This window comes from Lepidochelys kempii, chromosome 14 (genome assembly GCF_965140285.1).
Source record: "Lepidochelys kempii isolate rLepKem1 chromosome 14, rLepKem1.hap1, whole genome shotgun sequence".
Taxonomy (NCBI): domain Eukaryota; kingdom Metazoa; phylum Chordata; order Testudines; family Cheloniidae; genus Lepidochelys; species Lepidochelys kempii.
In genome coordinates this window covers 37153485-37178366 of record NC_136393.1, presented here as the reverse complement: position 1 = coordinate 37178366, position 24882 = coordinate 37153485, and the positions used below count along the sequence as shown (strand labels likewise).

At 47.3% G+C, this 24882-nt stretch overlaps 1 protein-coding gene and 1 pseudogene across 1 annotated transcript; both read left to right on the top strand.

Annotated features, from left to right (window-relative positions):
• Positions 1-6638: 6638 nt before the first annotated feature.
• Positions 6639-7628, top strand: LOC140897487 (olfactory receptor 14A16-like; annotated as a pseudogene).
• Positions 7629-19739: 12111 nt separating this feature from the next.
• Positions 19740-24242, top strand: LOC140897486 (olfactory receptor 14A16). The gene is made up of 2 exons (XM_073310216.1): positions 19740-20655; positions 24193-24242. The coding sequence occupies exons 1-2, from the start codon at positions 19740-19742 to the stop codon at positions 24240-24242; spliced, it is 966 nt and encodes a 321-aa protein (XP_073166317.1).
• Positions 24243-24882: the final 640 nt, after the last annotated feature.

Genomic DNA, 24882 nt, shown 5'->3' with positions numbered 1-24882 from the left:
GATCACTTTGGCAATTAGGAGCACATTAAACACCACACGCATTATCCAGCAGTATATGCAGCACCGGAACCTGGCAAAGCGATACCGGGCGAGGAGGCGACATCAGCGTGGTGACGAGAGTCATGAGGACATGGACACAGACTTCTCTCAAAGCACGGGCCCTGGCAGTGTGGGCAAAACTTTAAAACTTATTGAATGCCAGCCTTCTGTTGCTTGGGCAATCCTCTGGGGTGGAGTGGCTGGGTGGCCGGAGGCCCCCCCACCGCGTTCTTGGGCGTCTGGGTGAGGAGGCTATGAAACTTGGGGAGGAGGGCAGTTGGTTACACAGGGGCTGTAGCGGCGGTCTGTGCTCCTCTGCCTTTCCTGCAGCTCAACCATATGCTGGAGCATATTAGTTTGATCCTCCAGAAGCCTCAGCATTGAATCCTGCCTCCTCTCATCATGCTACCACCACCTTTCAGCTTCAGACCTCTCTTCAGCCCACCACTTACTCTCTTCAGCCCGCTACCTCTCCTCCCAGTCATTTTGTGCTTTCCTGCACTCTGATATTGTCTGACTCCATGCACTCGTCTGTGCTCTGTCAGTGTGGGAGGACAGCATGAGCTCAGAGAACATTTCATCGTGAGTGAGTTTTTTTCGCCTTCTAATCTTCGCTAGCCTCTGGGAAGAAGAAGATCCTGTGATCCTTGAAACACATGCAGGTGGTGGAGAAAAAAAAAGGGACAGTGGTATTTAAAAAGACACATTTTATAGAACAATGGGTACACTCTTTCACGGTAAACCTTGCTGTTAAAATTACATACATAGCACATGTGCTTTCATTCCAAGGTCACATTTTACCTTCCCACACTGCGTGGCTAGCCCCTCCCCCTCCCCGTGGCTAACAGTGGGGAACATTTCTGTTCAGCTACAGGCAACCAGGAAGGGACTTTATTCCCAGACCAGAAAATAACTGATGGGGGATGTTGAAATGCCTATAGTTATCCTTGGGGACCCAGCCTATCCCTTAATGCCATGGCTCATGAAGCCGTACACAGGCAGCCTGGACAGTAGTCAGGAGCTGTACAACTACAGGCTGAGCAAGTGAAGAATGGTGGTAGAATGTGCATTTGGATGTTTAAAGGCACGCTGGCGCAGTTTACTGACTCGCTTAGACCTCAGTGAAACCAATATTCCCACTGTTATTACTGCTTGCTGTGCACTCCACAATATCTGTGAGAGTAAGAGGGAGACATTTATGGCGGGGTGGGAGGTTGAGGCAAATCACCTGGCTGCTGGTTACGTGCAGCCAGACACCAGGGCGGTTAGAAGAGCACAGGAGGGCGTGGTGCACATCAGAGAAGCTTTGAAAACCAGTTTCATGACTGGCCAGGCTACGGTGTGAAAGTTCTGTTTGTTTCTCCTTGATGAAACCCCCCGCCCCTTCGTTCACTCTACTTCCCTGTAAACTAACCACGCACCCCTCCTCCCTTCGATCACCGCTTGCAGAGGCAATAAAGTCATTGTTGCTTCACATTCATGCATTCTTTATTCATTCATCACACAAATAGGGGGATGATTACCAAGGTAGCCCAGGACGGGTGGTGGAGGAGGGAAGGAAAATGCCACACAGCACTTTAAAAGTTTACAACTTTAAAATTTATTGAATGCCAGCCTTCTGGTTTTTGGGCAATACTCTGTGGTGGAGTGGCTGGTTGGCTGGAGGCCCCCCCATCACATTCTTGGGCGTCTGGGTGAGGAGGCTATGGAACTTGGGGAGGAGGGTGGTTGGTTACACAGGGGCTGTAGCGGCAGTCTGTGCTCCAGCTGCCTTTGCAGCAGCTCAGCCATACACTGGAGCATATTGGTTTGATCCTCCAGCAGCCTCACGATTGAATCGTGCCTCCTCTCATCACGCTGCCGCCACATTTGAGTTTCAGCCCTGTCTCCAGCCCGCCACTTACTCTCTTCAGCCTGCCACTTACTCTCTTCAGCCCACCACCTCTCCTCCTGGTCATTTTGTGCTTTTCTGCACTCTGACATTATTTGCCTACACGCATTTGTCTGTGCTCTGTCAGTGTGGGAGGACAGCATGAGCTCAGAGAACATTTCATCACGAGTGCGTTTTTTTTTCTTTCTAATCTTCACTAGCCTCTGGGAAGGAGAAGATCCTGTGAACATTGAAACACATGCAGCTGGTGGAGAAAAGAAAGGGACAGCGGTATTTAAAAAGACACATTTTATAAAACAATGGCTACACTCTTTCAGGGTAAACCTTGCTGTTAACATTACATACATAGCACATGTGCTTTCGTTACAAGGTCACATTTTGCCTCCCACCACCGCGTGGCTACCCCCTCAACCCTCCCCCCTCCCAGTGGCTAACAGCGGGGAACATTTCTGTTCAGCCACAGGCAAACAGCCCAGCAGGAACGGGCACCTCTGAGTGTCCCCTGAAGAAAAGCACCCTATTTCAACCAGGTGACCATGAATGATATCTCACTCTCCTGAGGATAACACAGAGAGATAAAGAACAGATGTTGTTTGAACGCCCCGCAAACATACACTGCAATGCTTTGTTGTACAATGATTCCCGAGTGCGTGCTACTGGCCTGGAGTGGTAAAGTGTCCTACCATGGAGGACGCAATAAGACTGCCCTCCCCAGAAACCTTTTGCAAAGGCTTTGGGAGTACATCCAGGAGAGCCGCGAATGCCAGGGAAAATTAATCCTTTCACATGCTTGCTTTTAAACTATGTATAGTATTTTAAAAGGTACACTCACCGGAGGTCCCTTCTCCACCTGCCGGGTCCAGGAGGCAGCCTTGGGTGGGTTCGGGGGTACTGGCTCCAGGTTCAGGGTGAGAAACAGTTCCCGGCTGTCGGGAAAACCAGTTTCTCTGCTTGCTTGCTGTGTGCTATCTACAACCTCATCATCATCATCGTCTTCTTCATCCCCAAAACCTGCTTCCGTGTTGGCTCCATCTCCATTGGAGGAGTCAAACAACATGGCTGGGGTAATGCTGGCTGAACCCTTTAAAATAGCATGCAGCTCATCATAGAAGTGGCATGTTTGGGGCTCTGACCCAGAGTGGCTGTTCACCTCTCTGGTTTTCTGGTAGACTTGCCTCAGCTCCTTAAGTTTCATGCGGCACTGCTTCGGGTCCCTGTTATGGCCTCTGTCCTTCATGCCCTGGGAGATTTTGATAAAGGTTTTGGCATTTCAAAAACTGGAATGGAGTTCTGATAGCACAGATTCCTCTCCCCATACAGTGATCAGATCCTGTACCTCCCGTTCAGTCCATGCTGGAGCTCTTTTGCGATTCTGGGACTCCGACATGGTCACCTCTGCTGATGAGCTCTACACGGTCACCTGCAGCTTGCTACGCTGGCCAAACAGGAAATGAGATTCAAAAGTTTGCGGTTCTTTTCCTGTCTACCTGGCCAGTGCATCTGAGTTGAGAGTGCTGTCCAGAGTGGTCACAATGGAGCTCTCTGGGATAGCTCCCGGAGGCCAATACCATCGAATTGTGTCTACAGAACCCCAAATTCGACCTGGCAAGGCCGATTTAAGCGCTAATCCACTTGTTTGGGTGGAGTAAGGAAATCGATTTTAAGAGCCCTTTAAGTCAAAAAAAGGGCTTCATTGTGTGGACGGATGCAGGTTTACATCGATTTAACTCTGCTAAATTAGACCTAAAGTCCTAGTGTAGACCAGGGCTAAGCTGTATGAACTGGATTGGGGATCTGTGTGCAGTTCATAAGAACGGCCATACTGGGTCAGATCAATGATCCATCTAGCCCAGTATCCTGTCTCTCATAGCGGCCAGTGCCAGACGCTTCAGAGGGAATGAACAGAACAGGCAATCATTGAGTGATCCATCCCCTGACGTCCAGTCCCAGCTTTTGGAAGTCAGAGGTTTACGGAAACCCAGAGCATGGGGTTGCATCCCTTACAATCTTGGCTAATAGCTATTGATAGACCTATCCTCCATGAACTTATCTAATTCTTTTTTGAACCCCATTATAATTTTGGCCTTCACAACATCCCCTTGCAACAAGTTCCACAGGTAGACTGTGTGTTGTGTGAAGAAGTACTTTCTTTTGTTTGTGTTAAACCTGCTTCCTATTAATTTCATTGGGTGACCCCTGGTCCTTCTGTTATGTGAAGTTTAGAGTTAGAAAAAGTACAGAGAATGGCAACCAAAATGATTAGAGGTATGGAAGAGCTTCCATATGAGGAGAGAGTTAAAAGACTGAGCTTATTCAACTTAGAAAAGAGACGACAAAGGGAAGATATGACAGAGGTCTATAAAATCATGTATGGTGTGAAGAAAGTCTCCTTTTGGCTTTCTCTCTGACTCTTTGAACTTTTGCCTCTGGGCCTCTGCTTTTGAGCTGTGCAGAGCTCCGGGGAGCGAGTCCTATAAGTCCGAAAATAGACATGGATAAGTCACCTTCCACAGCACCAGTCCTTTAATGTCAGTGAAGCTCAATGCTAGCTGCACACAGCTCATCTGCAGAGGGCAATAGGTCTGAGCCGAGCTCTATCAGATCAATCTAAGAGTGAGGGGAGAAAATACTCTTACATAGTTTAACCTTTGGCTTCTAGATACTCCAGTGGTGTTAACAATTGAGTTAGATAGATAATGACCAAAGAATCCTGGCGCTGGAGGATCGAATGCAACACAAGTTGGGGAAAAATCCACAATGACCTGCGCAGTAAGTTCACTATTTCAATTAAATATATTTGGGGATTAATATACAGAGTATATGTAAGACCTTCCATGTAAATTACATTTTGAACTCTGTAAGGCTTTTGCTATCTATTTAGTCATACATCTAGATCCAGTCAGAAAAAAAAAATCAGTGGAAAATTTTGACTTTGCACCAGAAACCCAAAATCAGAAAAGTTTTGGAGACTTGGCAGCCAAAAACTATTTTTTTCAGCTGAAAACACTTGAAAACTAAAAATTTTAATTTGAAAACAAAAGAAAACTGGGTTTTCCAATTTATAAAAAAAATAGTATCACAGACACTTTCCCAGACATTTTTGTTTAGTTTAAAATCCTGGTTTTGAAAACAAAAATTAGAACGAAAATTTCCAACTACCCCTTATTGGAAATGGAGTTGTTAGCAAGGGTGGGACACATCAATAGTTTTGAATAATGCCATGATTTCCAACCTATTTGTGCTATTGCAACTGTGCTTATTTCTGTTTCAAAGGAATAACAAGTAGATGATAAAAATTGAGTAACAAGCAAAGCTGGTAGCCCCAGAATGTGTTTTAAACCCACCAGCACCTTTCAATTTAGAGTCAGAGTTGAACTAGCCCGCTAATGTCTGGCTATCCTGACCCAACCCAAGAACCAAAAGGAGGTGAACGGGACCAGAACCCAGCTCTCCTATTCTAGCATCAGATCCTCTGCCCCACGCTGCTGCCAGCTAAACACCAATGCTCTTGACAGGGATACTGAAGATAGACACAGTGAGACACAGCCACTCCCCACATGAGCTCACAGTGCAACTAGACAAGGCAGGGAAAGGGAGAGTGGAATTATTAGAGATGACCTGGTGCTCAGTGCACTGGGCATGTCCGTGTCCTATTTCCATGGGGCAAGGGAATCACACGGTGTTGGTGGTTTAGAAATGTAGTTTCTTGTCCAAGTGGTGAGCCTGCTGTTTGTCATAAGACCATAAGACCGGAAGGGACCTGGATCATCAAGTCCAATCCTCTCTACCACTGGCAACCCCGTCATATAATCTCCATCATAAACTGACCCATCCCCATGTTAACTCTAGTTGGGTTGTTTGCTCCCAGGGCTGCTCCTGGCCTTCCTTCCTCTGACGGGGACAAACTTTCTGTGCATTTCCAGTCTAAATTTACTAATGGCCAGTTTATCCCAATTTGTTCTTGTGCCAACATTCTCCTTTAGCACCAACAGCTCTTCTCCCTCCCTGGTGTTCACCTCCCTGATCTATTTACAGAGAGTGATCATATCCCCCCGTAGCTGGTGTTTTGCTTGGCTAAACAAGCCAAACTCTTCTATGCTCTGTCTAATCTAAGGGCTAGGGGTGTAATTCCCAGCTCACGTACTTGCACTAGCTTGATGGGCGCTAGCATGAGTACAAACAGCAGGAGTATCTGTGGGGCCCTGGGCAGTGGCAGTGAGCACACAGCTACAAAGCCACCTGTACCCTGCGGGAACGTACTCATCAGGGCTCAGCTGTGCCTCCACCGACACTGCCCAGGCTACCCTGCAACTCATACTCGTACCAGCTCTCATTGACCCACTGCGAGTGTGTGTGTGCAAGCTGGGAATTACACCCCTAGCTCAAAGTGCAAACAGAGCCTCATTCTCCTCTCCTAAAACAGCTCTCCATTGTTGCAATAGCAGGACCGTCGTTCCTAAGATTGTTCCATACTTACACTGCAACTCGTTCCATACTTACACTGCTTTTTATCAAGCCACATCTTGGATGGATAGTCAGCTGGTGGAAACGGAGCCGTCTGTTAAGGGAACTATACCAATTTACACTGGTGTGATAATGCACCTGAATATTGGTGTGATTATCAGACGTGAGGAGGCAGGAGCGCTCTATCCTGACATTGCCCTTGCCCTTCCCTTCACAGGCAGCACACAATGTCCTGAGCAGGAACATGTCCAACCAAACCACTGTGACTGAGTTCCTTCTCTTGAGCTTCTCTCAGGCTTGAGAGCTGCAGATTTTGCACTTTGTGGTGTTTCTAGGGATTTTCCTGGCAGCCCTGATAGGGAACCTCCTCATTATTACAGCTGTAGCCCTGGACCACCATCTTCACACCCTCATGTACTTCTTCCTGATGAATTTGTCCATGATAAACCTCGGATCCATCTCTGTCACTGTCCCCAAGACTATGGCCAATTCCCTATTGAACACCAGGTCGATTTCTTATTCTGGGTGCATTGCCGAAGTCTTTCTCTTCATTTGTTTCACTGCTGTTGACCTTGGTTTTCTCACCATCATGGCGTATGACCACTACGTTGCCATCTGCGAACCACTGCACTATGAGACAGTGATAAACAGGAGAGCTTGTATTGAAATGGCAGCCAGTGCTTGGATCAGTGATATTTTCTGCTCTGCACTTCACACTGGGAACACATTTGCGTTAATCTTCTGTGGAGACAACATGGTGGATCAGTTCTTCTGTGAAATCCCCCAGCTACTCAAGCTTGCTTGCTCTGACTCATATCTCAATGAATTTGGGGTTATTTCCTTTTTTGCATGTTTAACTATCAGCTGCTTTGTTTTAATAGTTGTGTCATATGTTCAGATCTTCACCACGGTGCTGAGAATCCCCTCTGAGCGGGGCTGGCATAAAGCCATCTCTACCTGCCTCCCTCACCTCATTGTGGTCTCCTTGTTTGTTTGCACTTGCCTCTTTGCCTACGTGAAGCCACCCTCCACATGTTTATCAGGTCTGGATCTTGTGGTGGGTGTGCTCTGTTCTGTGGTGCCACCAATTATGAATCCAATCATCTACAGCCTGAGGAACAAGGGAATTAAAGGTGCTCTGAGGAAACTGACTCGGTGAACATTATTAACCAAGAATAAAATTTCCAGATTTCTCCCATTACCATGGCTTCATTCTGTGTGTCTTTACAGATAGAATCAACTGAAGACAGTATTGTCTCCACAGGAATGTGATGTGCAATCTCTTTATGTAAAATGCTGTATTCAGAGTGGTAATGATCCAAACTAAGTTAACTAAAGTTAATGGAGTTACTTTGGGCTTACATCAGCTAAATTAGTTAAGAATCTATCTATCTATCTATCTATCTATCTATCTATCTATCTATCTATCTATCTATCTATCTATCTATCTATCTATTGCAACAAATGAAAACAAAACTTTAGTTAACACAGAGTTAAGGTTGTCCCCCAGAAAAGGCAATAGCTGAAGCTGTATTGAATGGTAAAGGCAGATATTGGCACGCACACAGGAAGGAAATATGGGGCTGTCAGGCATACCTGTTCTGCTCCTGCCCCTATTTTCCTCCAGTCCCCTGTCATTCACTATCACTTCCCCCTTTGCAGTGTCCCACCCTTCCACTCCACTCCACTCCACTCCACTCCACTCCACCAAGCTACCACTCCTCTCCAAGTGACCCACCCACACCATTTATCCCCCACTTTAATCACCACTCTGTCGCTACTCCCAAAACCCCTTGTTAGGGGAGCTTTTGACAACTAGCAAAATGCCCAGGCCACTGCCAGTAGCTGGAATCCTGATTATCTTGCTCATTGCTAAAAGCAGCTCTAAGACCTTTGTAGTAACCATAGAATAACTAGGCAAGCCAGAAGGGAGGGGGTTGAGCAACCACAAGACGTGAGTATGACCCTGCCTCCTTCCTGATAAGCTCTCGTTTGAAATTGCTGAAGTTTGCATCTTAGAAAAACAGGAAGTCTGGCTATAGTTTTGACTGCTGTTATGTGGAAATATAGCTGCAAGGCTAACAGCTCAAAATTGCTTGCTAACATTATTATTTTTTTCAGTGACGTGTTTTGTAACATCTGCTTCTTGCTTAACGGTTGGTTTTGACTGGTAAGCTATGTAACACTTGTAAGGATAAGAAGGGGACACGATCTGGGTTAAGTGAACTCTGCTGTGAACCCGTCTTGAGTTCCCCAGCAGCAGACGGAAGGCTGGCCACTGTAAATCTGCCACTGGACACTCAAGGACCACTCCAGACCTTGGGGTAATTATAGTTTGGGGTGCTCTAACATAACCTGTTGCCTGTGTGTGTATGTGCTGGAGACTAAATAAAGTAAAAGCTTTAAGTGAAAGCACACTTGTTTGCACTGTTTATATCAATCACTTATCAGATGGATGCACTGTGTCCCCATTGATTTATTTCCTGACACTGCCTCGCAAGTTACTGAGAGCTTTGGGTTCAGAAAACCGCCGGGTAACACCCTCTCCTGCTGTTCCCCCACTCATCCTCCTCACCCAGCAGGAATGTGCATGTGTAACCTATTTTCATTCCAAAAATAGTTTCAGCACCTTCTAAATTTTCTGCTGTGCTCAGGTGCCATTTCCGAAAATTAAAAACCCTTGGACAGAGGCAGACGCTGCCTGCTTTTAGTTTCAGATTTTGGCCCACCATTAAAGTCAAACTCAGATCCCGTTTGGGGCTCAGGTTTGATGGCCAGACCATTCCTCCTTCAGAAGCTTAGGTCCTGTGAGCCAGAGGTAGCATTCAACCAGTTCATGCTCTCTCCATACACATGCACACTGTAATCTGTTTAGCACCACACCAACCACTTCAAAGACTGATTTGCCTAACTGGAAAGCTACACACTATGGCTAATAGCATTGTAACTTGATTTCCCCCAAAGGGCTGGTATCTGGCCTGCACTCTGGTGGAGTAACCATCAAGCACTGGAGACCCTGCTGTGAGGATCTGAGCCCCAAGTTAGAAGTAACTCCATTGCAGGCAATGGGGCTGACACGACCCATACTCAGTCAGGAGTAATTCAATGGGGCTGACTCCCCTCTCACCCCAGGGTAACTGAGTGGAGTTATGATGCAGTACAGCTGGTCTAAGGAAGGGGAGATTCAGGCCTTTTGACTCCAGCTCCCACCTTGTCCTCCATCCACTGAACACCTCTTACCCTAGTCCCTGTGTATCTCCCTCCCTCTGTCTCACACAGCCCAGACCCCCGCAAACAAACACCCACAGTCCCTAATACCCTTGTTCTCCACTCACAACCTTCCATCCCACAGCCCTTTCCAGACCCTGTCCTTTGAGATTCCCCCTACCATGGGCCAGAGCCAAGTTCCCCACCCAGAGTTTGTGACTCAGCTTCCTCAGAGATCCCTGCTTAACCTCTCTGCCCACCGGTCCCCTCCTCTGCTCAGCCCCACTCCCCTGACATGGCCCCAGACCCAGGGAACAGCCCACCACCACTTTTCCCTTCCACCCCACCTCCAAACACCAGCCCATTCTCTCCTCCATCTTCCCATTGGCTAACCCAGGCCACCACTTTCTTCCTTCCCTACTCTCCTCCTTCCTCTGCCTGGCCCAGCTCCGCTCTTCTGAACAGTGACTCCAGGGTGGGCTCCGCCCAACCCTGCTCAATACACAGTTAAACTGGAGAACTCCCTGCCACAAGGTATCACTCAGACAAAGAGACCATCAAGGTGAATCATTGACAGGGATCACAAGAGCCTTCACATTTACATTAGATCGGAGAATGAATTAAACCACATTGGAGCAGGTCTCCCGCCAGCCACTAACTCACAGGGAACCTCCCTGACATGGAGGTCAGTGAAGAATTGTTAATTGGGGGGCACTGCCCCTCCCTCTACAGCAGCTAGTGCTGGTCCCTCCAGGAGTCACTACTCTGAGCAGGGCTGTTCCCAGGAGCCTGTGGAAAGAGACACTTTTAATCTCCATAAAGCTCTGTTGACTCTCAGGGCTAGGTTCAGACACTTCAGGGCCATGCATGGGGTTCTGCCCCCTTGACCCTGTACCCCACGTGGAGTGGCAGTGGTGGGGGCTCCTCAAAGAGAGGCTGGGACAGTGGCATGGGAACATCTGCTCCCTCCCAGAAGATCAGTAGGTCAGCCAGGGTCTGCAGCATTTGAGTTTGCTGCCTGAGAAGGCCCATTTTGTCCTGGTGCATCTCCCTCTCCTTTTCCTGCTGGGATTCCTGGGCCATTCTCCTGTTTGCTCCACCCTTTTCCATGCCATCTGCCACGTCAGCCCTCCAGGCCCTCTGTTGCCGCACTGGCTTGCAGGATCTCACCGAACATGTCCTCCCTTGTCCTCGTCTTTCTCCTCCTCATCAGGGTCAGGCCTTCTGTGGGTGCAGAGGGGGCACACCCCAAAGGACACCATGCTAGAAGCTGCTGATGAAAGAGACAGATGTATCATTTACAGTCACAGTGGAAAGGGAAAGGTAAGTTTCAAAACTACCTTCCCTTATTCCCATCAACACTTTTAAGAAGACACGCTTAGTGACACTGGAAGTTTTGGATCACCTTGGTACAACACCGCTTTCCACCTCCTGCCACGTGGAGTATGGCCTACTGGGGGGTGGGGGGGAAGGATTTTCTGTTGCCCAAAGCTATAATATTTCAGGCCCCATTCCAGGGATATGATTATAGGGCAAGGGCACTGATTATTGGCACTATTTGTCACAGACAGTGTAGGGTGACCACCTTTTCAAAAGGCAAAAGCGGGACACATGCACGAGCCCCGCCCCTCCTCTTCCCCTGAGCCCGCACCCCCCTGCTCCTCCTCTTCTCCCAAGGCCCCACCCCCTAGCCAGGCCAGAAGTGAGAGCCAGCCCATGGTAAGAGCCACCCCGGGAGCCCGGGCCACTGTGGGGAGCCCTGGACCCTCTGCCTGCTCTGGGTGGGGTGCCCGAGAGCAGCCTCCAGCCCATGTCCCCACCCCCTGGGGCATGCCACTCAGGGCAGGTGGTGGGTCCAGGCCTCCTCACAGTGGCCTGGGATCCCTGGGTGGCTCTTACTACTGCCCGGCTCTGGCTTCTGGCCTGGCCAGGGGACAGGGCCTCAGGGGGAGGGGGGACAGGGAGAGGAGGAGCAGGGGGCGGGTCCTTGTGGCGAGCGGCGGGTTAACGCCCATCTCAGCACCCCCCGGAAGGAGGCTGGTGCCGCCCCTGAGCCTCGGGCAGGCACGGAGCTGTGATGCAGGGAATCCAGGACAAATGCTGTCCTGGAGTCATGCAGCCAGGACTGGGTCTTGAACTCTGCATTTAAGGACTGTCCCACGCAATTCAGGATTGGTGGTCACCCTAAGTGGTGGTGGTCTTAGCTGGTATCTCACTCCTGAGGGTCACAGAGGCACAGAGAACACAGCTGTTACTGGTGTCTCAAACCTGCCCAGGCCCATATGTTGCTAGCCTGTATACTGCAATGGCGGCCGCCGAACTCATTGTAGAGTGGCATGGAAAAGTGTCCTACTGCAGAGGAAGGAATAAGGCAGCCATGCCTAGAAACCTTCGGAAGAAGTTTGCAGAGTATTTCCATGAAAGTTTGATCAGGATCTTACAGGAGGATACAAGGGACATCCTTATGCACATAAACAGATTGCTCCACATGGCCCTCCTAACTCCCAAAGGGGGATGAAAAGCAGATACAAACTCTACCTCTGTTTGTTGTACCTCTACCTCTTCTCTTATGAGCGTGCCTGGAGCGTGTAGCAGGCATGGTTGGTTGGGCAGCTGCACACAACAAGGGAGAGCTCCTAGGTGGGCAATCAGGAAAAGGCATTTCAAAAAATACGCAGGGATTTAAAAAGGGTGTGTGGCTTCTGGTCTCCCCGAGGCAGTTGAGTTCACCATTGTGACAAGTACAGTCATTGTTGCATGGAATGAGGCATTGTGGGACAGCTGCTGGAGGACTGTTAGGGTTGACACAGGTCATGCAATGTCTACACCAGGGGTCGGCAACCTATGGCACACGTGCCAAAGACGGCATGTGAGCCGCTTTTTAATGGCACGCTGCTGCCTGTCGGGTCCCAGCCACCGGCCCCGCTCAGCCCGCTGCTGAACCCAGGCCAGCAGCAGGCTGAGCGGGGCCGGCGGCCGGGATCCCAGCAGCCAGCAGTGTGCCATTAAAAAACCTGCCCACCCCGGCCCACTCTTCTCTTCCCTCCTCCCCCACCCCAGCCCCGCGGGGGCAGGGTGAAGAAGCTTGGTCCTGCCGGCTACTGTTGCAGGGCAGGCAAGCTCCCCCTTCCCCCGCCTCTTCCCCCTGCGTGCTGGGTTCCTGCCTCTCCTCCTCTGCCTCCCTGCCACAGATCAGCTGATGGCCCTTGCGAGGGAGGGGGAGAAGCGGAGCCGCAGCAGCTAGCTGCTCCAGGGAGGAGGTGGAGAAGAGGTGGGGACAGGGCCTTGGGGAAGGGGGTGAAATTAGGACATATCCCCTCCAGCCCCCTGCCGTGAGCTGCTCTGGGCAGGGTGCTGGGAGCACCCCCACAACCCTAGCCCACACCACCAGCCCTCTGTCCTGACCCCTACACCCCCCAGCCCTCTGCCCTGACCCCTGCAGCCCCCCCCCACACACCCAGCCCCCTGCCCTGACCCCTGCACCCCCCACGACCCCAGCCCTGACTCCAGCACAGCCTGCTGCTGGCCTAGGTGAATGGAACCCCAGGCTGGCAACGGGCTGAGCGGGCCGGTGGCACAGGATCAGCATTTTAATTTCATTTTAAATGAAGCTTCTTAAACATTTTGAAAACCTTGTTTACTGTACACACGACAGTAGTTTAGTTATATAATATACAGACATAGCGAGAGACCTTCTAAAAAACATTAAAATGCATTACTGGCACGCAAAACCTTAAATTAAAGTGAATAAATGAAGATTTGGCCCACCACTTCTGAAAGGTTGCCGACCCCTGGTCTACACTCATGCAGCATCAACCTCTGTAGGTCGACCATGGCTCAATGCCACTCAGGGAGGTGGTTTTACTGCATCACCTGAACGGGGTGCTTATGTCAGCCAGAGGCAAAAGTGTAGACACATGCACAGATAGAGCGATGCAAGTTGACTTATGTCGACCTAACTTTCTAGTGTAGACCAGGCCTTAGACGCACCCATGATCCACAGAACCCCACACTCAGCTGCTGAATAACCCTGTTGGCACCTAAGTTGCTGCCTCAGGCAGGCACCCAGATGCCTAGCTCACGGCTAAGCCCCAGTGGGAACCTCAAAGCAGATGAAGTTGGACGTTTCCCCACCGAGCTCACCTGCAGGGCCCGATCCTGTAGGTGTCCTGAGAGCATATGTCACTCCACCCAACACAGCTGGTGGGGTGGGGAGGCAAAAGTCTCCTTCAAGCCATTGGTTAAGGCACTCAGCTGGGATATGACAGTAGCCAGTTCAAGTCCCCCCTCTGCCTGAGGAGAAGGGGCCCAAACAGGGATCTGTTCCCTCACAGGGGAGCGCCCAAACCACTGGGCTGTGGGATAGCCTGACATGGGGCTCTCTCCATCTCTCCTGCTGCAGCCGTTTGACTTTGCATCCATAAGGAAACATGCCTTGGTCCGGAGAGAATGTGGGACTCGCTCCATAGTCCAGTGGTGGGGGCATCCCGCTGAGGGGGGAGCCCCTGTTCAAACCCTGCTCCCTACCAGGAAGAGAGGGGAGCTGAGCTGTGGTCTCCATGGGACGTCTCAAACTCCTGGGCTAGATGCCCCATGGGTGCAGTCCTCTCTCCCCCACACCCCTGGCCATCTGCTGTGTGGTTAGGTATCTGCCACCACCAATCTTGCAAGAAACAACTTAGATGCCTGGCTCCAGAAGAGGTGCTCCTGGCAGTGAATTGCTAGAAGAGCTAGGCACCTCCTTTCTGCCTGGACTTAAACACAAAACTCCCTGCTAGAACACATCCCTCTCCTTGGCATCTGCTACTGGCTGGCTTAGGCAGCTCCCCACCTAGTGTGCTGGCTTTGTGCATCCACCCTCAGGCATCTACCTCTCCCCAGGCATTGTATGGGGATCTGGGGCACCAAACAGAGGATCTGTGGTTTCCCTTGGGTGGCAGGTCAACTAAAATTTAGGCACTGCAATATAGGGCATTGCAATGGCTAAATGGATCCCCAACACACTAGGCCATCCTTCCACCCCATGTGGTTATAAATCTTCTCCATTCTCATTCATGAACCTCCTATGACTACTGCTGCCCCTGATAATATGAAAGCTGCAAGCAACAGGTAAGGCTTGAGAAGGGGACATTTATTTCCTGTGATAGCCATTGGCTGGCAAAAAAAAAAAAGACATCTGATGACAAAGACCTCCGATAACTTTACTATTAATGGGCAATGGAGGAAGCAGAGGGTGGGGTGGGAAGGAGTTGCTACATCTGACGAACAGGGCTCCAGGGAGCGACTCACCAACCGCTCTAGAGAACAGACATGGATAAATCTTCTACCCGCAGCACCAACTCTTTGCTGCCAGAGAAACCCAGAGTCAGCCACACAGCTCAAAGGCAGCGAGCAAGAGGTCTGAGTTTATTGATATTCAGTCTCACTGAGAACAGTGAAATGGTCCTTTGGTTACCTAACATTTGGCATCCAGATCCTACAGTGATAGGAGCATCAGAGGTAGATAGATAGATAGATGAGCTTCAGTGATTCCTTTTGTGGCCAGCAGTACCTTGACGTTGAGAAAGAAACAGTTTCAGCTGGGATAAAGCCACACTTCTCAGCACAGTAAATTGACTGTTTTCATTAAATCCCTGGGATTTTTAAGGGGTTGAATTTAGCCATATAAATGTGAGTGACAATATCCACATTTTACTGTGAATTCAATTAGCCTGGTATAGCTAATTCTATGGTAACCAGGGGCAAACTCATTTAGCTTAATTTTTATCTTTTTTACATAATGGGGAATGTGGGATCTGAATGGAGACCTCGGGTCCAGTTTCTGCATGCCAGTGTCTTACCCTGTAATTTTGGGCAAGGGACTTAACATCCATGGCTTTCTGGTTCCCAGTTTGTAGAAGGGTTGTAAATCAGGAACAAATTCACTAAATTCAGTGGGATTGGGCTGTCATCTGTGAGGTCAGATTCAGGTTTTTTAGACTCTCTCTTAGACACTTGGGGCCAGATTTTTAAAGGCACCTAGCGGGATTCTGAGATGAACCTAGGCACATACAATCCATTAAAATCAATGGATGTTAGGCATCTAGATGCTTTTGAAAATCCCACTGGGCACCTAAAAAACACCTTTAAAAACCTGGCCCTTCATTTTTGATCCACTGCATGATCCAGTGGAAAGAAGAACTTAGCTCCAATTAGAGCTGTCCAGGAATTTTTCAATTAAAGTTTTTTTTTTTGGTCAGAAAACGCTGAATGTCAAAACCAAACCGTTTTGCTAAAATGTACCCGTTTCAATGAGACATCTGTCAGGAAGGTTTCTCAGGTCCAGGATGAAATTTCTGCTCACAATAAGAGAGCAATCCACCCCAGAGTAGCCCAGTGTTTAAGCTCTCACCTAGGATGTGGAAGAACCAGATTCAAGTCTCTCCTCTCAATTAGGCAGAACAGGGACTTGAACTTCTCACATCCCAGGTGAGTGTCCCAGGCTATTGGCTGTTCTGCAGCAAGTGGGTCAAAGTTTCCTTCTTCTTTTTATTTTTCATGAAAAAAATCAAAAAGTGTCATTTTCACTCCCCATTAGAATAAAATCAAATGTCCGAAGTTCTTGTTTTCCAGCCAGCACCAGTTCTGCCATGTTTGAATATTGCTGTTTAGCTATAGGAAAGTCATTTCATGTCCTCATGCCTCAGTATTCAGAGATTCATATATTCCAAGGCCAGAAGGGACCATTGCGCTCATCTATTCTGATATCATGTATAACACAGGCCAGAGAATTCCTCCAAAATAATTCCTAGAGCAGATCTTGATTTAAAAAATGCCAGCGATGGAGAATGCACCACAACCCTTTGTAAATTGTTCCATTTAATTACTCTGACCATTAAAAATGTATGCCTTATTTCCACTCTGAATTTGTCTAGTTTCAGCTTCCAGCCATTGGACCATGTTATACCTTTATCTGCTAGATTGAAGAGCCCATTATTAAATATTTGTTCCCCAAGTAGATATTTATAGACTGTGATCAAATCACCTTCTCATTGTTAAGCTAAATAGATTGAGAACATAAGTACTGTAATATTGGGTCAGAACAATGGCCTTCTAGCTCAGTATCCTGTCTTCCAACAGTGGAAAATGACAAAGGGAAAGAACAGAACAGGGCAATCAACAAATGATCCATCCCCTATCATCCGCCATCATCCAGTTCCAGCATCTCGCAGTCAGAGGGTTAGAGACACCTAAAGCTTTGGGTTGCATTCCTGACCACCTTGACTAATAGCCATTGTTGGACCTATCCTCCATGAACTTATCTAATTCTTTTTTGATTCCAAAGTTATAGTTTTCGCCTTCACAACATCCCCTGGCAATGAGTTCCACAGGTTGTGTGTTGTGTGAAGAAGTACTTCCTTTTGTTTGTTTTAAACCTGCTGCCTATTAATTTCATTAGGTGACCCCTGGTTCTTGTGTTATGTGAAGGGGTAAATAACACTTACTTATTCACGTTCTCCACAACAATCATGGTTTTATAGACCTCTATCATATACCCCCTTAGTTGCCTCTTTTCCAAACTGAATAGTCCCCATATTTTTAATCTCTCCTCATAGGGAAGCTGTCCCATAACCCTAATAATTTTTGTTGCCCTTTTCTGAACCTTTTCCAATTCTAATATATCTTTTTTGAGATGGGGTAACCAGAATTGCATGCAGTATCCAGGGTGTGGGCATACCATGGATTTATATAGTGGCATTAACATATTTTCTGTTTTTATTATCTATCCCTTTCCTAATGGTTTCTCACATTCTGTTTGCTTTTTTGACTGCCGCTGCACATTCAGCAGATGTTTTTAGAGAACTATCCACAATCACTCCAACATCTTTTTCTTGAGTGGTAACAGCTACTTTAGACCCCATCATTTTTTATGTATAGGTGGGATTATGTTTTCCAGTGTGCATTACTTTGAATTCACCAACACTGAATTTCATCTGCCATTTTGTTGCCCAGTCACCTAGTTTTGTGAGATCTTTTTTTCTCTCTTCCCAGTCTGCTTTGGATTTAACTATCTTTTCAGTTACATATCACAGTTAGTAGTTCTGAAATTTCATATTTGAGTTCCTTCAGAACTCTTGGGTGAATACCCTATGGTCCTGGTGATTTCTTACTGTTTATAAATTTGTTCCAAAACCTCCTCTTTTGATATCGCAATCTGGGACAGCTCTTTGGATTTGCCACCTAAAAAGAAAGGCTCAGGTGTAAGAATCTCTCTCATATCTTCTGCAGTGAAGACCGATGCAAAGAATTCATTTAGCTTCTCTGCAATGGCCTTATCTTCCTCGAGTGCTTCTTTAGCACCTCAATTGTCCAATGGCCCCACTGATTTTTTGGCAGGCTTCTGATGTACTTAATTTTTTTTTCTGTTAGTTTTTGAGTCTTTTGCTAGATGCTCTTAAATTCTTTTTTGGCCTGCTTAATTATACTTTTACACTTGACTTGCCAGATTTTATGCTCCATTCTATTTTCCTCAGTAGGATTTGACTTCCAATTTTTAAAGCATGCCTTTTTGCTTCAAACTGCTTCTTTACTCTGTTGTTTTGGCACAGTGGCATTTTTTTGGTCCTCTTTCTATTCTTTTTAATTTCAGGTATACATTGAATCTGATCCTCTGTTATGGTGATCCCTCTCCAATGTATCACCATCTGCCTTGAATTGTGGGCAGAAGATCTGGACGCGGGATTCCAGCAGTGGTTGCACCAGTGCCAACTACAGAGGTAAAATAACCTTTCTGCTCCCACTCGAGATCCCCCTGTTTATACATCTCATGATTGCATTAACTCTTTAGGCCACAGTGTCACACTGAGAGCGCATGTTCAGTTCATTATCCACCATGACCCCCAAATCTTTTTCAGAGTCACTGCTTCCCAGGGCAGAGTCCCCCCATCATGTAAGGATAGCCTACATTCTTTGTTCCTGGATGCATACATTTATATTTAGTCATATTAAAATGTATATTGTTTGCTTGTGCCCAGCTTACCAAGCAATCCAGATCACTCTGAAATACTACTGTATCCTCTCCATTATTTCAGTATCCCAGTCTTATCATATCTCACCTTTGTTTAAATTCACTTGAGTTACCACACGATGCAACTGGTAAGAGCCCTAATCACTAGTCTATGGCGCGGTCCTCACTCTCTGTATGTCTGGCCCAATGCATATTTAATTGTTTATACACAGTGGAACAGCTTCAACAGAACAGACTGAGGACACCCTGCCCAGAATACCCCAGCCACCAGTGGCTAAGGACTTCTCCTGCACAGTGGGAGACTCAAGTGCCTTTTCCACAGTGGAGAGAAGGGGGGATCGAACCCAAGTTTTCCCAAGAGAGCTCTAACCACTGGGCTAAATGCCATAAGGAGAGGCCTGACTTTCATTCTGGGTGGGCTCAGGCGTGCTCTGAGAGTGCCTACTGGATCGGGCCTCCCTGGTAGGCAGAATAACACCCAATTTGAGGATCCTGCTGGGGTTAGGCATGAGTCTGGGTGCTTAGACAGTTAACCTGGCAGGCTTTTAGGCACCTACAGCACTTTACCAGTGGTAAGTTAGGGACCCAGGCCCAGAGGTTTAAAGGTATTTAAGCACCCAGTGGGATTTTGAAACACACCTGGGTGCCTAACACCCATTGGAATCAATGAATTTTAGGCATCTTGATACTTTTGAAAATTTCACCCAATGCCTAAATACCTTAAACAATCTGGCCATCTATGGGGTAAGGCAGCAGCTGAGTGGGGGTTTTGTGACTGTCCGTGGGGCATAAATGTTGGACTGAGGTGCCTAAAATGGCATTTAGGGGCCTAAGCCCCTTTGTGAACCAAGAACTTAGTCAGAAAAGTGACCAGACAGGGCTTAAAATAAACACAAGCAGCAGGTCTGTTGAATAAGAAGATGCCATTAAAATTGCGCCTCATGAACCTGTATTGTAAACCTTGTAAATACATAGTGATGGAGAAGAAAAGGAGGAGTCTTGTTATTTTCCTGAGCTGCAAGATATGTCCTGCAGCATAATATCTAAAACCAGTCTCCATCTATCTTCTGTTTCTCGTTCCATGACCATTTCCCATTGGCCTTCCTTCTGCAGTGTACATCTACACAAGAAATGTCCAACAGAACTACTGTAACTCAGTTCTTTCTCCTGGGATTCTCTGACGTACGGGAACAGCAGATTTTACAATTCCTGATGTTTCTAGTGATTTATCTGGCAGCCCTGGTGGGGAATCTTCTCATCATCACAGTGGTAGCCCTCGACCACCACCTTCACACCCCCATGTACTTTTTCCTGGGCAACTTATCCTTCATAGACCTCTGCTACATCTCAGTCACCATCCCCAAGTCCATGGCTGACTCCCTAACCAACAACAGAGTCATCTCTTTCTCTGGATGTGTCACCCAAGTCTTTTTGGTTGTAATTTTTGCAGTAGCAGAGCTGGCCTTTCTCACGGTGATGGCGTATGACCGCTACACTGCAATCTGCCGCCCTCTGCATTACAGGGTGACTATGAACAGAGGTGCATGTGCCCAGATGGCAGCTGGTTCATGGATTAGCAGCATGATCTGCTCTGTATTACACACAGCTAATACTTTTAGGTTACATTTCTGCGGGTCCAATGTTATCGCTCAGTTTTTCTGTGATATCCCACAGTTGCTAAAGATCTCTTGCTCTGATACACATGCTAATGTAATAGTCATGATTGCCCTTGGATCACTTACAGATGTGGTCTGTTTTGTATTGATAATTGTGTCCTACATTCACATCTTCTCCACGGTGATGAGAATCCCCTCTGAGCAGGGCAGGTACAAAGCCTTCTCCACCTGCATCCCACACCTGATTGTTTTTTGTTTATTTATCAGTACAGCATCATTTACGTACATGAGGCCCAGGTCGATGTCTTCAACATCTCTGGACCTGACGGCTGCTGTGTTGTATTGTGTGGTGCCACCACTAATGAATCCAATCATTTACAGTCTAAGAAACAAAGAGATAAAAAGTTCTCTGTGGAAAATGATAGGCAGGATATTTTTTTCCCAAGAAAAACAAATTCCTCACACTGAACTCTTAGTGTCCTCTTGGAATAAAGTATTCCCATGCTCCACCTTATGTAATGGGTCAGGCTGACTTTGGATGAGGACCAGCCTATGTTCATGTTAAGATTAGAACCTGACATTTTGCATTTTCTGATTTTGGCTGAAAACTTTTAAAATTTGAAAGAAATCTGGGGAAAAAAAAATTAAAGCATCTAAGTGTCCCAGGATCCAAAGTCCCATTTTCAAGGAAGACTCAGTAGTCTCTAAGGTGCCACAAGTACTCCTTTTCTTTTTGCGAATACAGACTAACACGGCTGTTCCTCTGAAATCAGGCACTTCTGAAAATTTTACTCTTAGGTGCTCAAATCCCGATGAGTTTTTGATAGAATGTGGGAGTCTAATTATCTTTTGGCCTCTTTGAAAATCCCAGGAAGAGTTAATTGCAATTTTTCCATTTCCTATTTTGGACTATCCACTTAAAAAGAATTTTTTTTAATTTCAAAATGTAATTTACGAATAAAAACAGTGATTTTTTCATTTCAAAATGCTAACTCCAAATTTAAAAAAAAATTGAAATTTTTTAAATGGGCATTTTGACTTAAAATGTCATTTTAAGTCAAACTGACAATTCATAATGATTATTGTCGTTGCTGTTTTGTAGCCGTGTTGGTCCTAGGCTATGAAAGAGACATGGTGGGTGAGGTAATATCTTTTATTGTACCAACTTCTGTTGGTGGAAGAGACAAGTTTCTGAGCAACCTGAAGAAGAACTGTGTAGCTTGAAAGCTTGTCTTTTCCACCAACAGAAGTTGGTCTAATTCATAATGACTTTTTTTCATTTGCAGATGACATTTCTAAATGAAAGAATTTTCATTGGCATGTTAAAGAGTTTCATTCTGGTTAAAAAAACAACAACAGCATTTTTAGTTTTGACATTTCCCAATCAAGATTTTGAGAACTTTTTCTTCTGTGAACGTTTGTATTTCTACTTTTCACCCCTATCTGAGATTAAAACAAATTTCAAAATACCAGAATTTCTCACAGAAGTTTCTGTGTTACAATCAGCTGTAAGCCTCAGGCTTTTACACTAACAACATTTTCATTTTGACTTTACAAGGAGCGGGCTGCTGACCTCTCCACACCTCAGGGGAAAGGACTGAGGAGGGAAAAGGGGCCAGTGGGGAGGACATGGCTGAGGCCTGCAGCTGGCCTTATTTACACCCCAGCTCCAGCTCCTCCTCACCCCCCATAGGGGAGGTAGGCACACTTCCACCCATCTCCCCATTGTATCCACTGAGCAATGAGTCCCTTTTGACTGGGGCTGGGTAGAAAATATGTTTTTTTCTGTAGAAAATTTTGACTTTATGACAAACAACCCATCCCCCCAACTTTCAGCTGAAGATGTAAATTTCTATTTGGAAATACCACTGCCATGTCTCATGGGAGTTGCAGTTCATGTGCTTCAAACCCCCATTCTCCTCTATGGACAGGTTCTCTGGCTGGACAACATCTGTACCATGGGATTCCTTCTTACTGAGCCATTGTAGTGCATCATGGGAGTCCCATGGCTGCAATTTATCATGGGGGATGTAGTCTGGCTAGGGAGTCCAGCCCATAAAGGAGAATGTGACCACAAGGAAATCAAACTACAGCTCCCATGAGACACTGAAGAAGAGAGATTCACTTTTCTTTCACCTGAAAGTTTTCAGACAAACAATGTTGGGCTTTGGGGTTTTGGTTTTCCAGAGATAGCAGACATTTTTTGCAAAAAGATCCATGTGGTTGAAAACTGAATTTTCCATTGAAAAACATATCTGACAAAAAAAATTAAACCAGTTTTACTTGTGACGACAGCACAGAGAGACATTGACAAGAAGGTTTGGTGCTCCATTTTCTGCCCTCAGGGTGGTCCCCTCATTCATGCAGCCAGAGGAGATTTGGGATTGTGCAAAAAAATTTCATTAGTTTCTTCTCTTGTTGATAATCAGACAGGAGCCTGGACCTTGGAGAATGGGTTCTCCTGTTGCCCACAAAAGGGGCTCCTGCAGAGTGGGGCTGAAGTATATTGGCAAGGAGTGGGGTGTGGAGAAAGGTTATCTAGCCACAACCTCTGCTTTTAAGTGTTCTGTCAAAAATAGATGACTTCAGGCTGGAGTTTTCAAAGGAGCTCAAGGGCTTTAAGCACTGAACTCCCACAGTGATTCAGTGGGTGTTGTGCAATCCTTACTCCTTTAGGTGCCTTTGAAAATTACAGCTTTCTGTCTCTTGTGCTGCTCAGTTGCTTGGACACCTCCAAGTGTCTGGGCTTCTGTGTTGGGTGTCCCCTCATTGATGCTAGGACCTGCACCTCTGTCCCTTTTTTGTCCCTCCTTCTTATTTCTTGTAGCCTCTCCCCTCCATGAGCAGCCCCACATACCTACCTTGTCCCGCATCTCCTCCACAACCCCACTTACCCTGAGGCCCCTGCTGCTCCAGTTCTCCGCTCCTCTCCCGTGCCAAGTGCTCCCCCCACCTGTTGCAAGCGGCAGGCAGCAGGGTTCTCGCGAGGGAGGGGGTGAGGAGGGACATGGCAAGTGGTGGGCGGGGGTGAGGAGGGATGTGATGGGCAGGGGGTGTCTCTCAGGCGAGAGGAGTGAGGAGGGTTGTGGTGAGCAGTGGGGTATCATGGGGGAGAGGGGTGAAGGAGAGGAGGGATGGATGTGGCAAGTGGGGACCTCCAGAGAGGGGGAGTGGAGTGGAGGGGAGGATCACTGCAGCCAGGCAGCAGTGGGCAGTGGGGGCCTCGGGAAGGGGCAGAGCAGGGACAGGGAGAGGTGGGGCCACCACGGCCCAGGCATCCGGTGGCGGGTTGTCAGTGACTGTGCCAGAGGAGGCTTAGCCTCCCCTGGCCTATTATACCCACCACCCATTGGGACATGGAATGGGAAGAGATTGTGCCTGATAAAGTGTTGCGGTTCAAATACAAGACAGAACAAGGCTTTAAGCAAGCAAGCAGGCTGGTCTGCTGATGGGCTGGTCCACCTGTCAGCTTTTCACCCTCTCTTTTATTTCTCTCTCTCCCCCCGTGCATTACATACTCCAACAGATAAAAGGAATACACTGGCTTTGTATAATATTCTTATTTACCAATATCTATCTACCGCGTTCCTTGCTCTCGGGCCTTGAGCCCAGTCCTGGGAGGCTTCCCACGGTTCATGTCATCTGGGCGAGATTCCAAGGTTCATGCCCTTGAGAGGAGCCGTGTGTGCACTGCTCCTACACAACACTCCCGGTGTGCCCTGAATGTTGCCAAGTGCATGAACCTTGCATGAATGCTACAATAAAGTGTCCTGGGGAATGATGACACATTCTGATATAAACCTCCACTGGACAACAGAGGAGACGAAGAGTGAAATGTTGAAAAGTGCCTAAATGCCAAGTGTTAAAGGTATTTAGGCACCTAAATATTCAGAAAGGTGCCTACTGGGACCCTCAAATGTGCCTAAGTCCCATTGATTTCATGATTTCCACCCATCTGAGCTGTTGCTAATGGTCTCCAACTGTGCAGTCTTCTGAAGGATCAATAAGCCAGATCTGACCTGTGATGTCCATCTGGATGGTGCAAGTGGGAGTTCAGTCTCCAGGACCCATTCATGACCTGCATCTCCACAGAGATTGTGCCAACCAGCAATGGGGACATTGTCTGCCCATCCAGCTAGTGATGGGTTTTGTAGTGACAGGGCAAATCCAGGATCTCAGATTCCAAAGCTCCTCTCTTGAACTTTGAGGAATCTGGGATCCCAACATGGTTTAGAGTCTTGGTTTGGGTCCATCTCTGCTTTTCTGTCATGTGGACACAATCCTGCTAAGGGGAATGTTTCTTCTTTCAGCTTGAGTAAGCCTCGATGCTATATCCCAGCAATGTCCCAGTCTTGTTTCCACTGGAGTCCATAGACTCTCCATGTCTTCTGGGTAGAGCTGGTAGGGAATTTTCCACTGGAACGATTTTCCAATGTAAAATTCTTGCTCACAAAATCAAATTTTTCCATGAGAATATTGTGGTGTTCAGCGATCCCTTTGTGCTGAGGGAGCTTGCAAGAACTCAATGCGTAGGAAAAAATGTGTCTCTTCTCCACATGAATGTGGTTAGCACCTAGGGATTCCTGCCTCCAGCCACTGAGTTCAGCCCACTCAGCCTTGCTGCTTCTACGTTTTTGCTCTCCCGCTTGTTTGCCAAC

Excerpts from the sequence above, each read along its gene's own strand:
- LOC140897486 (XM_073310216.1), top strand. The coding sequence starts at position 19,740 with ATGTCCAACAGAACTACTGTAACTCAGTTCTTTCTCCTGGGATTCTCT. Across the intron at positions 20,656-24,192 it reads GTGGAAAATGATAGGCAGGA|AATGGTCTCCAACTGTGCAG; the intron begins TATTTTTTTCCC and ends TGAGCTGTTGCT.